This window comes from Alternaria alternata (assembly GCF_001642055.1).
Source record: "Alternaria alternata strain SRC1lrK2f unplaced genomic scaffold CC77scaffold_4, whole genome shotgun sequence".
NCBI classification, from domain to species: Eukaryota; Fungi; Ascomycota; class Dothideomycetes; order Pleosporales; family Pleosporaceae; genus Alternaria; species Alternaria alternata.
Window position 1 is genome coordinate 816,085 of NW_017306193.1, and position 15,764 is coordinate 831,848.

General features: G+C 53.3%; 7 protein-coding genes across 7 annotated transcripts; 1 reads left to right on the forward strand and 6 right to left on the reverse strand.

Annotated features, from left to right (window-relative positions):
• Nucleotides 1-19: 19 nt before the first annotated feature.
• Nucleotides 20-1,160, reverse strand: CC77DRAFT_929103 (hypothetical protein; the record flags this gene model as incomplete). The annotated part of the gene is made up of 2 exons (XM_018534090.1): nucleotides 20-693; nucleotides 821-1,160. The coding sequence occupies 2 exons, from the start codon at nucleotides 1,158-1,160 to the stop codon at nucleotides 20-22; spliced, it is 1,014 nt and encodes a 337-aa protein (XP_018389301.1).
• Nucleotides 1,161-1,662: 502 nt separating this feature from the next.
• CC77DRAFT_1058378 (hypothetical protein) lies at nucleotides 1,663-2,670 on the reverse strand (the record flags this gene model as incomplete). The annotated part of the gene is made up of 2 exons (XM_018528128.1): nucleotides 1,663-2,345; nucleotides 2,391-2,670. The coding sequence occupies 2 exons, from the start codon at nucleotides 2,668-2,670 to the stop codon at nucleotides 1,663-1,665; spliced, it is 963 nt and encodes a 320-aa protein (XP_018389302.1).
• Nucleotides 2,671-3,264: 594 nt separating this feature from the next.
• On the reverse strand, nucleotides 3,265-3,899 carry CC77DRAFT_1028817 (HIT-like protein; the record flags this gene model as incomplete). The annotated part of the gene is made up of 2 exons (XM_018526474.1): nucleotides 3,265-3,792; nucleotides 3,846-3,899. 2 exons carry the CDS (start codon nucleotides 3,897-3,899, stop codon nucleotides 3,265-3,267), a joined length of 582 nt encoding a protein of 193 aa, XP_018389303.1.
• An 833-nt stretch (nucleotides 3,900-4,732) lies between these two features.
• CC77DRAFT_634126 (hypothetical protein) lies at nucleotides 4,733-5,826 on the forward strand. Its single transcript, XM_018532545.1, has one exon. It carries the CDS (start codon nucleotides 5,136-5,138, stop codon nucleotides 5,688-5,690), a length of 555 nt encoding a protein of 184 aa, XP_018389304.1. The 5' UTR covers nucleotides 4,733-5,135; the 3' UTR covers nucleotides 5,691-5,826.
• A 330-nt stretch (nucleotides 5,827-6,156) lies between these two features.
• Nucleotides 6,157-7,263, reverse strand: CC77DRAFT_1017515 (EF-hand). Its single transcript, XM_018524417.1, has 4 exons — nucleotides 7,193-7,263; nucleotides 6,745-6,898; nucleotides 6,423-6,659; nucleotides 6,157-6,363 (listed from the first exon to the last, which is right to left on the reverse strand). Exons 1-4 carry the CDS (start codon nucleotides 7,193-7,195, stop codon nucleotides 6,335-6,337), a joined length of 423 nt encoding a protein of 140 aa, XP_018389305.1. The 5' UTR covers nucleotides 7,196-7,263; the 3' UTR covers nucleotides 6,157-6,334.
• Nucleotides 7,264-7,591: 328 nt separating this feature from the next.
• Nucleotides 7,592-10,380, reverse strand: CC77DRAFT_1038345 (MFS general substrate transporter). Its single transcript, XM_018527107.1, has 3 exons — nucleotides 9,823-10,380; nucleotides 7,886-9,763; nucleotides 7,592-7,830 (listed from the first exon to the last, which is right to left on the reverse strand). Exons 1-3 carry the CDS (start codon nucleotides 9,968-9,970, stop codon nucleotides 7,643-7,645), a joined length of 2,214 nt encoding a protein of 737 aa, XP_018389306.1. The 5' UTR covers nucleotides 9,971-10,380; the 3' UTR covers nucleotides 7,592-7,642.
• A 669-nt stretch (nucleotides 10,381-11,049) lies between these two features.
• Nucleotides 11,050-15,604, reverse strand: CC77DRAFT_1058383 (hypothetical protein; the record flags this gene model as incomplete). Its single annotated transcript, XM_018528129.1, has 7 exons — nucleotides 11,050-11,460; nucleotides 11,540-12,603; nucleotides 13,415-13,957; nucleotides 14,005-14,117; nucleotides 14,164-14,501; nucleotides 14,551-15,348; nucleotides 15,398-15,604. The coding sequence occupies 7 exons, from the start codon at nucleotides 15,602-15,604 to the stop codon at nucleotides 11,050-11,052; spliced, it is 3,474 nt and encodes a 1,157-aa protein (XP_018389307.1).
• Nucleotides 15,605-15,764: the final 160 nt, after the last annotated feature.

Here is a 15,764-nt window from a genome sequence, read left to right on the forward strand (position 1 = left end):
AGCTCGAGGCCACGGAGAACTAGACCAAGCCATAGAGTGGTCGCGGCAAAGAGCTGCAGACCTGGCTGTCGTTGTTTCCTGCCTTGAGCTTCGCGCCCTTCAAGCCAACGTATGCTTCGCGCCTGGCTGGGTTGCCAACAGTGACACTCCACGTCTTCAAGCCATAGTAGACACCGATATGATGTACGAGCCAGCGTCCAAAGCTGCCACCAACGTCTTCCTCAGGTGTCTCGAAGAGCATGAGCTCTTTCTTGATAGCCTCAGCCTCTGTGGGTGAGCGTAGATCGTTCATCTGTCCGTTCCTTCCAACAAAGACGATCTCGTCGTCTTCGCTGTCTGGATCAGCAGGTAAGCCATCTTGCTCTGCCTTGCGCTCCTTCTCCTCCCAGTCGGCGACGAACTTGCGGACCTCGCCCTCGAGGTCCATGAGAAGACCCTTGGCGCCGCGCGATCGCTTGAGCTTCTCGCGCAGTTCCTTGGGCACGACACCGGGAGTTGTGGGCTTGTTGGCTACGGTCTTGGTCGCAGCCTTTTGAGCGACTGCAGCGGTCTTGCGTTCGTTGGACTGGCGCTTAAGGCCGGCATCCCAGAGGGGAGCAAGATAGTAGGGCACGTTTTTAGCCGTGTAGGTAGGATGAACTTCCCAGTCTTTTGGCAGTGGAGGCTCGGCGTAGGGGTTGTTCAGGAGACGGTCTGTCTAGAAATCAATGGACGCGTACTTTGAAGAATGAATTGCTTAAATTGCAAGTGGTGATGACAGAGCCGTGTTGTAGTGCGCAAAGTGTCATTGAGAGAGGGGGAGGGGACACCCTCAACGTACCATTCTCCCAACGCTGCCTGCGCCTAGACCCCTCTTTGCCCTTTAGCAGAGCTTCACGCCTCTTCAAGCTGTCGCGGCGGAGTGGTTCTTTGCGACGGTAGTAGCCGCCCTCCTTTGCAGCTGCTGAAGCACCTACGGGCTGTCTGGCAGCTGCAGGCGCATCGTGTTCATCGAGCGGGATCGCAAGCGTAACCGAGGTACCCTGAAGCGCATCTCCAGGGGCAGATATGGCCACAGAACTGAGCGCAACGGTCGCCTGCTCGGTCCACGCTTCAATATCGATGGGTTGAGGTGGGGCAGTTGCCTGCTGGGGGCTTGAGGGAATATCGCCGACGGCCATTGTGGTGGCGTTGAGGGTGTGAACTACGAGAAGAGGAGTATAGATGAAGTCCAAGAGAGAGGAAGTGCTAGTACACCCAGCAAGAAGATGTCTGAATAGAGGACAAGGAGACAGAAGCTCTATTACACACCGAAGATGTGTTCAGGGACAGATGGCGATAAAGGCCGCGGCGCGATAGGAGAGTCATTAGGTCATGGTCGTAGTTCGCGTCGTGCTCGCAAGCCAATCAAGCGGCAAACGTGGGGCAAGCCGCGCATCATGGAGTGAGACAGCAAGAGTCACACGTCTGTGACTGTACATGCACTCAACGTTATGTTCGTTCAAGGCCAGAAAGGTGATGATGTAGTTATTGACGGTCGTGGTTCTTTTGTGTGCTGTACGAGCTAAATACGAAGCGTACGCAGCCCGTCTATCACATGTCATCCGTCGCCTTCCGCTTCTGCAGCTTCTCTATGAAAGTAACATGAGCAGCTCAACACAAAAACATCATAACCAAATAGCATTACCCGTCAGCCGCATAGAGATCCTCAATATCAGCTGGAGTAGTGATTTCGTTGCGCTCGGCAAACTCCTTCCAGTTCAGTGTAGGTTGATGCCACTTGCGAGCCGACACCAAATACTTCTTCCACTGCGTGCTGTTCCCCTTCGCGCGGCGCCTGAATTCCACAAGCGGCCAATCTATCTTCTCGACGCCTCCGCCTCTACCTTGGATTGATAACTGTAGACACTTCGTATACCACTCTGGTAGCCCAGTAATCTCTACGTCCTTGATGCCGCGAAGGTATGCAAGGCTTTCAAGACCGAACATGAACTTTTCTGTGTCCTTGGGAACACAGGAATATACGATGCCCCGAACAGTGTTCCCGCAAGCAGATTGAGCTGGCTTTTGTGAAGTAAGCTGGAAATCGACCTTCAGGTCTTCCAATAGAGATTTCTGGTCGCTATCATCTGCATACTCTTTTAGGATTTCGACAAGGTACTCTAGTCGTGACCGCTGACGCTTGACGGCCCAGTGGCTGTTGATATCAGGAACTACCTCGATATGAATGCGCCGCAGATTGCGTAACAATGGGAGTCGATCGGGATGACCAAGAGGTCCGAAGACGAATGGACTCCGTAGTGACTTTGGCCACATGGTTTGTCCATGGACAGTGAAATTATAGGTATTCAGTCCATACAGAACCGCTGAAACAGTTAACAAAAGTGAATGCAAATATGGTGACAACTTACATAGCGCCTCGTTGGAAACGAACTTGCTCACCCGAAATAGCTGCGTCTCGACTGTGATATGGTTCCAGCGACGCACCAATGTGTTTTTGTAGAAGGGATTTCCACCTATCCTGCTAGGAACGTCTTCACCCTTTCGAATGCCATATGTGGTCCAGTCAGGCTCGCCGCTCCTCAACCAACCACAGTTTTCAAATGTGATGACCATATCATTTGGAATCAAGAAAGAGTACACATGGTATCGGAGCTCCGCTGGAAGATCAAGAAGGCGGAAGTTTGTCATGGTTTCGCAGGCAAGGAGGCTTAGTCGATGTTGAACTTGTAAGAGGTGTCGGTAGGGATCAAAAGTCGAGTGGGTGAACGCAATCAACTCAGCAGGCGAGATGAGCAGGGACAAATAGCAAAGCCCACGTGCGCCAAGATCACTTGTTCTACGTAGGCAGCAACGAACTCGAAATGGTGTATTGAGGTGAGCTGGGACGACCAGTGTAGTAGTGGGAGAACATGTATTTGGGCGGCGCGAGTGCCAAAGAGAGCAGTTCAAGTAGGGCAGCAGCAGAGACGTGAGATCCAGAAGACGGCGTGGTGTTGGGGCACAGTTGCAGGCTGCATCGCCAAGCGAGCCTTCCCACTGTTTCCGAAAGTAGTGTTCTGCTCGACGTCAGGCAAGTGTGAAAGGTACGATAGCACATGGGCGAAATGGGGTCAACTACAGAGGAAGGACCTCAAAACCTATCTGTATAATGTCTAAGACAGGCACAAGTTTGTAGAAGAGACAGAGGTCCATCCGTAGTGACGCGAAGCTCAGGCTCGAACGCGGAGGAGGTCATAGCTGGTGACCAGGCATTGAGCGCAGATGCAGTTTGGACAAAGGCTTTCATACAACGCTCTGTTCGTCTCTTCCGTCCCTCGCCATCTCCTCTGCCAGCCACTCGGCTTCTTCCTGCATCTCTTGGTCGGTCCGGGGCTTGCGGCTATCATTGTCCACAGCAGGGAAGCGCCCCTTCTTTTCTTCTCCCGCGAGATGTGCTTTAGCTGCCCTCTCCCTGTCGGCAAGCTGCTTGCTCAGGTCCGCATCTTCGCTCTCCATCATGCCGTATATAGCATCGGTGCCACCCTTCTCTTCCAAGTCGTCCTTCTTGCGAGGGATGATGTGTGCATGAACATGGGGCACGCTCTGGCCTGCGTCTACGCCGTCTTGTATGGCGATGTTCAGGGACGAGGCACTGAAGACTCGCTCCACCATGCGGGACACCCGCTGCACGGTCAAAAATAGGTCCTGCACTTCGGCGGCGGACAGATCGTTGAAACGCGGCACGATACGGCGCGGCGACACCAAGACATGACCAGGCAGAAGGGGCTTGAGGTTGACTATGGCAAAGGATAGGCGCGTTACGTGGAAGACCTATGTGCGCATGATTAGCCTGTGTCGTGTGTGGTCTGAATTTGTGGCTGCACCTGGTTCGTCACCACAAAGGTGCCGAACTTGATGACATCCTTTGTGAGCGGCATTCTCCCCGGTTCGTCGCCTCAAGTCGTGTCTAACAGGCGTCGCAAGTACTGAGGCGCCAAGCAGTCTCAACGCAAGGGCGCGCGCGGGCGGCGGCGGCGCGCCGAAGATTGAAACCACACGGAACTTTCCTCGCACCTTCTACTGCGTGCTGCGGTATGCACGCCATACCTCCTTCACCCCACTGCCCTTTAGCGCCGACGCTACACCGGAAACTCGAGGCGAGCAGAGGACCCCGTTCTCGGCCCAATCTCAGCTCCTGTCACATGAGTTGCAGCGGCGCAATCAGAGTCCAAACAGCTGCGACGCGTGGTGAGCTGCTGCAAATCCATTCGCACAACCAGATCCACGTCCACCACCGTGGGGACGCATCGTGGGGTTTGCCCTGTGCTTTTGGCTGCCCGCTCTGTGTGCGTGCTGACGCGCCATGACGACGCCGCCGCCCTCCTGCTCTGTCTTTTTACTCATCCACCGCCGGCCACCTATTACACTATAAATCTTACCTCCTCAACATAGCCTCTGTGTGACTCCAATACGTCCTGTTTGCTCTTATCAATACCCGTTACTACTGTGGAGCCACCTGGTGGACCCTTTACTCAGACCTTTTTGCTAGCACACACCTCTGACTCCCAGCTTAGCCTACTTGGACAGCCGCAACTCCACCAGCAAGACACGCCAAGAGGGTCTCACAAGTGAGCTTGGCTGGAGTATTGGGTTTCGAGCCCGGACCGTCTTTCAAACAAATCACCCTCCAGCACAAACACGATTCCGCCTCACCCGCCTTTGTGCAGACGAGCGACAAGCTACTATTGATTGACTTGGCACTCTGCGCTGCGGCGATCCTACATCCTGACGACGAGACAGGAAGGATCCCCACAGTCCCACCACGTACGCTTGTTCCCTAAGCGTAAGAACCAGCATCAGGGTTCGTTTACAGATTCCTTCGGTCCAAGTATAAGAGGGTCGGACCTCCGATTTTCTGCTCTTCTGGCCCCCAAGTCGGATATACCATATTCCACAACGTTCCACTCCGATTACATAGCGCGAATACCACACACGCTCCAGCCCACCTTCTCGCTGTCCTCATCGTACCACGGTTTCCGTTGATCGGTACCGCGCATCGCTCCTAGCCGACTATATATAAAAGTCTCTCGGCATCTCCTCTTACGGTTCACAAGCATTAAATCTCCGATACAACAACCATCCAACTACTCACTCACACATCTACAACTTCCATAATGGATATCGCCACTACTTCCCGCGCTTACTTTGCCATGCCCTCTCCCACTCCCGAGGAGAAGATCTCCCTCCAGGCCAGCAACACAGTCTACACCTATCACTGCCTGTGCAACCACCTCCTACTGGCAACCACCACACCGCTCCCTTCTCTACCCAAACGCCAACATACACGCGATGCCGCACATATCATGCCGCTTCCGCCAGCACCCACTTCGGGCCGCAACAAGAACGCGCCGTCGCAGGATCACTATGGACTCCTCCTCTCTACCCGACAAGACCGCCAAGCTGAGATAATAACCAGCGACGAGGGCTTTGAGAAGCGTTACCTACAGCGTTGTGGACGGTGCAATCTGGTTGTAGGATACCAGTTGGACTGGCAACAGTTCTCCGTCGACCGGTCTGGTAGGCGCGAGGATTACGTCTTCCTTCTCCCAGGCGGTTTCGTCAAGACGAGCGACATGATCATGGGAAAAGCAGCTACCGCATCGACATCCGCCTCAGCAGTCGGCGGCGCGGGCATGGGCACGGTCAGTGTCACCCAAGTCAAAGCGTAGGCGGATCCGTCCGACCTGCGTCAGCCGTTGAACTCTGGGGCTCCCCGCCTTCCGCAGCTTACTCCACGGGGAAGCATGCGCAGGTTTCCTCAACAGAACGTTCTTATGGAATCATGATTACGATTGCCCTGACGAGTCTTGCTTTCGGCGCTTATTGATTTCAGTTGCTTTTTCGGAGTTCGGGACGTGTAGATCAGCGGGACGTTTTCCTTTCATCATCATCATTATCAGTACATTTAGATACCCCATTGGTGAACGCGCAAGGCTTCTCATGCTACAGGAGGAAAGAAGCCTATATGTTTACAAACAGACAGCGTCCCTTATGGATCCAAAAACAGTGTTGTATTCCCTGTTTACATCAAGATATCACTGGTGTGCATTTGTGTGCGTGTGTGAGTGTGAGACTTCACTAATGCAATCTTGTCTTAGCATCATATTCGCTGCTCTCGAGCTGTCCGACTCCCATGCCCTGCTGCCCTACAATGTGCAGATATCAAAGAAGTGTATATATGTATCATGTTAAGACAATTCCAACGCCGACGTAATCCGCATGCAAAAAACCGTGACCCGTTTCAGACATGCTCGCATAAAATCTCAATGGAGAAGGAGAAGAAGGGACGAACAAGAATTGCAAGAACCAACGTTTAGTTCTCCGCAATAGTCTTGACGAACTCTGCAATCACCAGTCAGTCAAAGTCTCCTGATGCTCTGTTCAAAGGTGTAGAAACTTACCCCTGTAGTCCACCTCGTTATTGCTTGCATCGATGGTGCTCTTGAACAGCTCATCGACCTCCTCCTCGCTCATCTTCTCTCCCAGGTTGGTCAGAATGTACTTGATCTGACCCTTGCCGACAAACCCGCTCCGGTCCTTATCGAAGACCTGGAAGCCGCGGATGTATTCCTCGATGTCAAAGGGTTCGCGGAAGCCGCCGGGGCGGTTGAGGATCTTGGAGAAGGTGTCGAAGTCGACTGTGAGCCACCTGTTAGCCCCGGCACCCATGTGCAGCAGGCGCAAAACGCTTGGAAAGCGAATGCGTGCATGGCGGATACATACAGTCTGCGCCAACACCGCGCTCGAGATCGGCAATCTCAGCCAGTGTAGGGTTCTGTCCACATGCGCGGAGGAGGTCACCCAGCGCACCGCGGTCGACACGGCCGTTGCCACGCTTGTCGAAGAGCTGGAAAGCTTCGCGGTAGTTGGTGGAGGCCTGATGACTGTTATCCATGGCTGTTCTTCTCTCGTCTTGTTCAAATCGCTAATGGTGGGGTTGTTGGGCTGTTGGGCGTGGGTTTGCGATGCTGCCGTTGGAAAAGTCAAGTTGCAGTGTTGACACCATGTGCAACAGAGTGAAGCACGCGCGTTGTTTTGCTGCGGCCACTCGCCGCTGCCCGTTGCCCGCACGCCAGGGCAGGGACGACCTGGCCCGCGGCCAACCAACGATTGCCCAGAGGCCACGAGCGATGCGGGGTCCGAGTTCCGAAGAAGAAAAGACTCGACTTACCATTGTGTATAATGTGTACTGCGAGAGTTGCTTGGTGACAAGAAATATATTCAGCAATTCCGAAAACGGTGGTATAGGCGGTGTGAGGGTTTAATCTGGTGTTGAAGGGGCTGTTAGATGTATCCTGAGCGTGGGCCGCCGAGTGCGTCGAGCGCAAAATACTGCCCGCCGCCAAGGGCGATGCGCCGTCGTCTAAGCAACCAGCGGTGTACTAGCTGTGTCCATCAACGTTCATGTTAGGCACAACAACAAGCTATCGATTTCCAAGAAATGCTCAGAATCCTCTAGCTAGTGCATATACAACACGAGCGGCCGTATCCTTTGTTCGATCAAGACAATCCCGCACTTTGCACCTGCAACTATGAGACCATATGCTCAGTACGGAGAGACGGAGATATTGCGATCTTGCAAATCCATTCTATTCACACCCTCGCATCTAGTGAAAAATATCTAGAACTTCTCCATCAGGTTCTTTCTCACGGTCCACATCCGTGCTCTCTTGCCATAAATGTACATGGGAATACTGAAAAGCATGCATCCCAATTGGATGCCTCCGATCGCTAAGAATGTATCCTTGCTACCGCTCGACTCTAGCCAATGCGGGAAGAAGAGAGAAAAGATGAAGCCGTGTAAAACGTCTGTCAGAATGTGTTAGTTTCCATGTAAATGTAGGTAACATCAGGCTGGACGTACTCTTTGAGAAATTAAGCGTGACAAGCGCCTCACCCGCATACATGCGATAACTGTCAACCACGAAAGTAATGGCTGTGGTACTAGCCAGCGAACAGCCGAAGCTGATGACGCCGAAGAAAACGGTCGGAACAATCCAGCTGTCCCTCTCTTCAGCACTCCAACCAAAGCCCATGAGTCCAATGACAGTGCTAATGGAGATCGGTACCGCCATGAGGAGACGGAATTCTGGCTCGTATACGCCATCATTCTTGCGTGCCATGAATCGTACCACAAGGTCGGAGACTCGGCCTGCTACTGCAGTACCCAGAACACCACCTACAAAAGGGGAGATGTAGACAAGACCCACTTGAAGTGGGGTGAAGTTGTACGACGTGTCGTGGTAGATGTGGGCAACCGATTCAGAAAGCACAATCAGCCAACCAACAGCAAGAGCGTAGACGAGCGATGACCAAAGGACAGCGGGATAGGCAAACAGGATGAATGGGCGGATGGCTACGCGAAGCCACTTGTCTTTGACAAGACGCCCGTTCCACGGCTTGAGCGACTGGCGATACGACTTTGCCGGGGCGTCACGGTAGTAGTCGGTGTAATGAATCGAAAACTGTTCTGACACATGGTCATTTTCGGCAGGATCCGTCGATACATGTTCGCTGCCAGGACGACTATCTTGTTTCTCTGGATCAGCTACGAAGGTTTCCGGAAGTTGCCCGAAATAGTCATGACGCGGGTTCTCGCCAGGCGTGGAGTGGATGCTCATCGGAGAGCGTGGAGTCGGCGGCACACTTGCGTGTCGCCCAGTACCATCAGCAATATCTGCATGATCAGTCTTCTCGTCAGGGTCTGGCTCAGCGAATCCAACATGTGTGTTCTTGTGACGTTTGGCGGGCACCTCGTTGGCCGCTGCCAGAGGCGATGTGGGCAAGGGTGTTGCTGGTACTGATGCATTCTGTGCATGCGATGCATCGACAGCCTTCTTGTGGTGCATATTTGGCAGATGAAAGTGTCCATGGTGTTGTCCTGGACTCTTGCTACGGGCGCGATTGTGTCGCTTGGCTGGCCTGGGTGCTCGGTCCCAAAAGGTTTCGGGCACGAAGAAGAAGATAAGGAAGAAACAGAAACCGACGACAATGGCGGTAATCCAGAAGACCCATCGCCAGCCCAAAGACTGCACAATAACGGCACTGACCAAAGGAATCAAGTTCTTTCCGCCAAGCAGAAGTAGCGTGTAGATTCCCAGGCGGTACGCTCTCTCGTGGAGGAAGAAAATCTCGGCAATAGTAGCGCTAGGCAGACATTCGACTGGAGAAACGGCAAAGCCCTGGACAATGCGCGCCACTACGAGGGAGGCGTAGTTGGGTGATACCGCGCACCATATTGAGGAGACGGTGAAGAGTATAATAGCACCGAGATATACGGGCCGCTTGCCAAACAGGATAGCAGTAGGCGACGCAACCACGCTACCCAGACCAAGCCCCAGCATGTATAGGCCTGTAGTCAAGGCCACTTGGGGAATCGTCACGTCGTATGTCTGAGCCACGTCGTTGAAACCAGCGGCCAACAGCGGCGTCATTCCTCCTCCGACCATACAGTAGAATCCAAGCGACAAGAGAGCGAGATCTCGTCGCACTTGGGCCCAGTTGAGCGGATCGTTCGCCGACTCTTCGGGCTGGGGGTCCAGAATGAAACGACCATCTTTTGTCCGCTTCTTCTCGGGCGGCCGAGAACGGGACGACTGGCGGGAGCCCGGTTGCGAGGCAGTTCGCTGGGGCCTGGGTCGGTACGAGGTAGGGAGCGACGAGGCCGATGTGCGTGCGTGGGCATGTTGGAGTCCCAGCGGTTCGTTGCGGTTGTGCGTTTTCGACAGGAGAATAACGGAGCCTGTGAGGAGAGGATTAGTTTGCCATTCGCCTAGAACAATCAATAAAAAAAGTCCTTACCAGGCACTTCGTCAGTCTGTGGGTCGCTCAGAATCCCCAGATTCCACCTCCGTCGTGGGGCGTCCTTCTCTTGTGTGGATGTGGCAGTCGAAGCCACGGGACTCTCGTCGGCTGACTGCGACTTCCGCCAGGGGGTGAAGTTGACCATGGCGTCTGTCCGAGAGTGTAATACTTCCAACCGGAGAAAGAGCAATGTAAGAGACGGTAAGGTCTATATCATACGGCGTACCCTGTAATCGATACCAAGGCTCTGATGACTAGTTCCTTGAGCAAGACTCACGAGGACCCTTTCTCCACCCCAACGGCCCAAGTCTCCACGCCGCTGCAGATGCACGATAAGGACAGGTGACGGGATGTGGAGTCTCCATATCCACGTTGGGGAGGCAGCACAAACATGTGGTTACTACAGACAATGCGCGTGCTCAAGAAAGAGTGTTATCGCTGGTCCGCGTTGGTGCATATCGCGGCTACCATTGCTAGCGCCAGTGCCATGACGTACTGCCAAGGTCCATGTGACTTGGTATGGCTGAGACAGCCCGCCTCATTGGCTGCCTCGACCTTCACCGCCAACACTCTTAGTCGTGCTCAGACATGCGCAGACATGGTCCTCGTTGCAACACCTCTCCAGCCACAGCAATAACGCACGCGATACTTGCCCTATCCGCCCTTTCCGCAACACTGCCTGTGCGATTACTCGCCTGTAACACGTGCTTGTCAGAATGTGCAGCCGCTATTCGTAAGAAATAGCCCATAAGCCCGAACGCTGCTGCCCGACAACCCTGTTGGAACGGAGCAATATTGGCGAACACGAGGCGATCGCGTCTGTGCCAACGAACATCATGTCGGCCAAACCGCGGCTCCACAGCTTTCGGTCAATTGAAACGGGTCGATCAACCGCATGCTTGCTCTCACCACCACAATATCGCAATATTTTCCATACACTGATACGATCACGACGATTCATGGAATGACACGTACGCCATCGTCCGATACAAGCATCGCACCGCACATCGCGGTTAACCTTAGCAAGAGATGCGTCGATCCTGATTATCTTAATATTTCCTGCAATCAAGATCGAAACAATGTACCGCAATCGTCTTCCGTGTTCTCAATCTCCACAACCTCACTTCAGAGGTAAGAGTAATGCCCGCATCCAGCGGTAGCAAGTATTCACCACGCAAATTCGTGTCCTTGAGCTCAGATATGGTATAGTGTAAGCGGTCAATCCTACATGCTATCTTCCCTCCATCTGCTTCGAACCTTCTGCCACCCCTCCATCTCTCCCTTTCCGCCTCTTTTCTCCAATCCCAACCCGCGCTCAACCCACTCTTGACTTCCCATTTCACTCAATCTCGACAAGGCTCTAGCAAACGCAAATCGTTCTTCGTCACCAGAGAAAATACTGCTGTTCTTCAACATGTCCATATTCATGCCAAGATCATCCATGAGATTACGCATAACATCCGAGATAGCTTCATGGTTGTCTGCTTCGGCAGATTTGGCAGGTGGCTTGGGCGAAGGAGAGGTCGTAGTGGGAAGTTTTCCAGCTTTCTGTGTAGCGGTTACAGCGTCGTTTAGTTCGGACTGGTCGAGGAAAAGGGCTGTTAGGGGAACAGCTGTTGTCATTACTAGCTTGGCCTGGTCTTCCGTTAGTACTGTATACTTCCAACCACGTGCCCCCGTGTATGAGCTCCCGCACTACCAGTATCTCGCTTACCCTTGATTCGTACACGGCATCTATAAAAGTGATGAATCTCCGCGCCAAGTCTCTTGACCTGTAGTTCATCCCAGGCACCCCTGTAATGACAAACGCCTCATACTGCCTCGTAAGTTCCAGATAGTCGGCTGCTCCCGTAGCGCGTCCAATGATGTCGTCGAAGCTAAATACGGCACACTTCCCGCTAGCCTTCGGTACGCGAACTTCCCTTCCCCAGACCTCGTGAACAGCCGGGTGTGGTGGGTCGTTATCAAAGTCGCCGAGGAAGCGGAACCATCTCTCTACATGCGTTTGCGCGGAGGCGTCTAGCGGGTGGTGATAGACACCACTTGGCGGCCGTGGGATCTTTCTGTAATCTGTCGATGAATCCAGGTTCAGGACCGTAAGTCTTGATTTTAGAAGATTGATACAAGGTATGAAGCTTTCTCTTTGTATCCCGTTCTTGTATAGGTCGTCTGGGTGTCTGTTACTCGTCGTGACGATGACTGTTCCATGTGCCATCAAGCTCTCCATTAATCTCCTGAGGATCATGGCATCGGCGACATCCGTGCATTGGAATTCGTCGAAGCAAAGAACCGAGGACCGCTCTGCTATACCCGCTGCGACGAAGGGTATACTGTCAATGTCATTCCCATGCTGCATCTTCATCTTGTGCAAGTCCTTGTGTACGCTTTGCATGAAGGCGTGGAAATGGATCCTCGTCTTTCTCTTAATGTTTGGCGGAAGTGTGTCGTAGAACAAATCCATCATCATTGTCTTCCCACTGCCTACATCTCCAAACATATACATGCCCTTTGGTAGTGATTCTGGTATGGGTGGCAGGGCCGATCCTGCGGGGCTGGACGATGAGAGGAAAGAGAAGAAGGACTTTTTAGGTGGCTGAAGGGACTCGATGGTAGGTTGCTGGACGGGCGGTTGTTCATAGGATTGCAGCATATCGTGGAGGTCTTGAAGATTCCTGATGATGTTGCGTTGGTGCTCGTCGTCTCGTAATCGCCCGGATTCGACGCGCGCATCGTACTCGGCCATGGGGCCATGGGTTCGCTCAGGGTCTTCAGTTGCATCTGTTAAGATCAGCACTCATGTTGAAAAGCAGTCTTTTCAGTTACGAAACGTACATTCACGCGCAGCCTGCGCGTACCCTCTGCAACCTACCGGCGCAAAGGAAACTCTGTTCGGCACATGGGCAACGTTGCTCGGGCGCGCAGGAGCGTGCCCTGGCGCATGCCTCGCCTGTCTTGAACTTCTCGTGCAGTTGGTGCATATCACCCTCTTGCCATCGACTGTCAGGTTGCGTCCCACCGCAATTCTCTTCGGCGTCGGGCCAGCGCATCGCGAAAGGGTCCTCAACCCTCTCAGGGCCTCGGATGATGTCATTTTCGACATTCGGCGCACAGCCTAAAAGCTTGCGACGATAACAACAAGGAAAAGAAGTAAATTAGACTTAGGGCATAGTGGAAAAGAAAGCTCAGCAAAAGCCAGGCGACCAGGTTGAACAGGGTAGTGGAGCGTCAAGCATGTGCGCGACCCACGACGGGTTGTTTAGGGTGGCGCGGGGAGTTTCTTCGCTGCAGCCTCGGCTTTTGACTTCCGGTCTGGTACAACTGCAGGGATTTCGGCCACATTTCAGTAGCCGACGTGAGAACAGCATAGTTCACGACAAAGTATTTGTATGGTCCTGGGAACCACTAGCGTTCCATACTCTTCATCATCATTACCATTATCGCTACCTGCGTCGTGATCATGACTCCTCTTCCGCAGCCACACTCTCATACCTCCCTCCTTCACCTCCACCACCTCTCTGATACCTCATCTTGGGCACCTCATACAACCTTGTATAGTCCACTCTCTCACCACCCAGCCTTGCATACCCACTCTCTTTTGAACCAAACATTGGACTGGCGTCGCACCAGAAATCCTTGCAATTCGTAACGATACCTCGTGAAAAGGGGTTGCCCCGTCTTTGTCGCATTATTTGTTCTCCTTGGCTTCCGTGAAGGGCGATTGTAAGGAAGGTGTCGATTCCAAGGAGACGCTTCCATTGATCCCAAATAGAAGCTTTAGGTTGAGGACGACGTGGAATGTCGCCTGTATCTTGACCAGAGCCGAAACCGTTCGTGGGCGCGTTCCCGGCACCGCCGGACACGTCTTGGCTCGTATCGCCGGTGGTCACAAATGAGTTGAGCGCATCCGCAGGTGTGCCGCCATGAAGGTGTCCGCGCATGCTTTCGTAGGTCGTGAGATTGCGCGCGATCTGAAGAAGCTGAACACAGAGAAGCATGGTCACCCATGTTAGTTGAAAGGCAGCCCATATTGACAGTACAATCGTAAATGGGTCTTTGTTGAGGACTTTGCAAAGATCCGGCGAGATGACTGCGCACTTGGGAAAATCTTTGGGCGCGTCACGTATTTCCAGATCTACTAACATTAGCCTTATGACACCAGCATACCAGGTTTTGACTTACAAGCAAGGGCCAGCCTTATGAACATAACAATACCGAGTTCCAGAGATAGTACATACAGCACGAAATGTCTGTGGTTGTTGTTCGCCACACAGTTGTTCACCCATGGACAATGACTGTCACGGTTAGCGCCATCCTATGCTGTCAACGTGAACTACTCACTGATCACTCTTTGCAACGCAGCGCTCACATCTCTTACAATGCTTGCTACGCAAAGGCTTCCGCACCATGCAGTTTACACAAAAGTGGCGTTCATCAAATTGTCGTAGCTCCATAAGCTCGTCAATGACTGCCTTGGAAGCACTCCTGCTCGCCGACTTGGGTACAAAGCCGGGATCAATAGTCATGGTGAAGAAATAAAAATAGGCCGTGAGTCCGTAGAATGCTGCGAAGAGAAAGTTTATAAAGAAGTTGGTTCGAATTGTCCAGGGTAAGACTGTTGTTGCCCAACGGAGACCGACCCAGAACAGTGTGCCGGCGAAGATGCCGGCCAAAAAAGGCTGGGATTTGGTTAGCGACAAGGCACAAGTAAGCCAGCAGTCGACGTACAGTATGATGTATGCTTCGCATGTTGGAGGGACCCCATCGCAAAAGCCACTGTGCTCCCCATTGCATGAGATAGGCGACAATCAACGACAAGGGTATACCAACAAACGCCGGGTAGTGGCTGACGAGGAAAAGGGCAGTGAAAAGTATAGCAAACGGCCAGAAGAATATGAAGCGACTCAGGAACCATCTCGTGTCCTTTATACCTGGGATGGGGAACTGTCTCGGATTTCCATTTCGATCGAAGCCAGCTTCCATGAGGGCGCGACGCCATTGCCGAGTAGTGTTCATCTCCTGCGCCGTGACCTCCGGTGTCTTGCCGTCGTTGTTCTTAGCGAATCGGTCGGCGCCATACTCTAGTAGCTTCTGTATTGATCCCTGACTCCCCTTTACCAGGGCCCAATGGAGTGCAGTGAAGCCCTGGTCGTCGGTCGCGTACACGTTGGCGCCCCATCTGAGGAACAAATCAACACAAGACGGATAGCCCTTGTATGCAGCCCACATGAGCGGGGTATGGCTCTGGGGATCTGGAATATCAACGGGTATGTCCTGGTGGAGCAGCAAGACGATCTGGTACACATTGCCGTCGAGCGTGGCGCTGTGCAGGAGATTGAAGCCTTGGTCGTCGGTGAGGAGAGGGTCGGCGCCGTGGTCGAGCAGGAGGTTGACAATGTAGTAGTTGCAACGCTTCGCAGCCCAGAGGACGGGTGTCGCAACAGCATCGCCGCCCTTTGCGTTGATGGGCGCACCGGCTTGGATAAGGAAGTGGCAGAGAGCATAATGATTGTTGATGGCGGCCCACTGCAGCAAGTTAGCAGTCGGTCATTCTCAAGCCATCTGGTGTGCGCACATGTAGCGGTGTTATGCCCTGCTCATCTTTGAATGTCGCATCCGCCTTGCCGCTGTCGAAGAGTTTCTGGATAGCCGCAATTTCTCCCAGCCGAGCCAACTGCATTATGTCCTCCTCCACTGGGAGGCTGGGCTTGTTGTCCGCCATGACCTCGAGTTCGTGGTCGCCCGGGGAGGCTCCATTGCTGTCTGATGGCGTAGCAGCCATGTCGGGGATCCGCGTGATGCTGCTTGGTTGCGGAGCTTACTACACCTCCGGATTGTGGTAGCGCGCTTGTTGAGATGGCAGAGGGATCGGAATTTGGGCAAGAGATTGGGAAAGCTTGTTCGGGTGTCACAGCATGCTGACGACTAAGGATTTGGCGTTG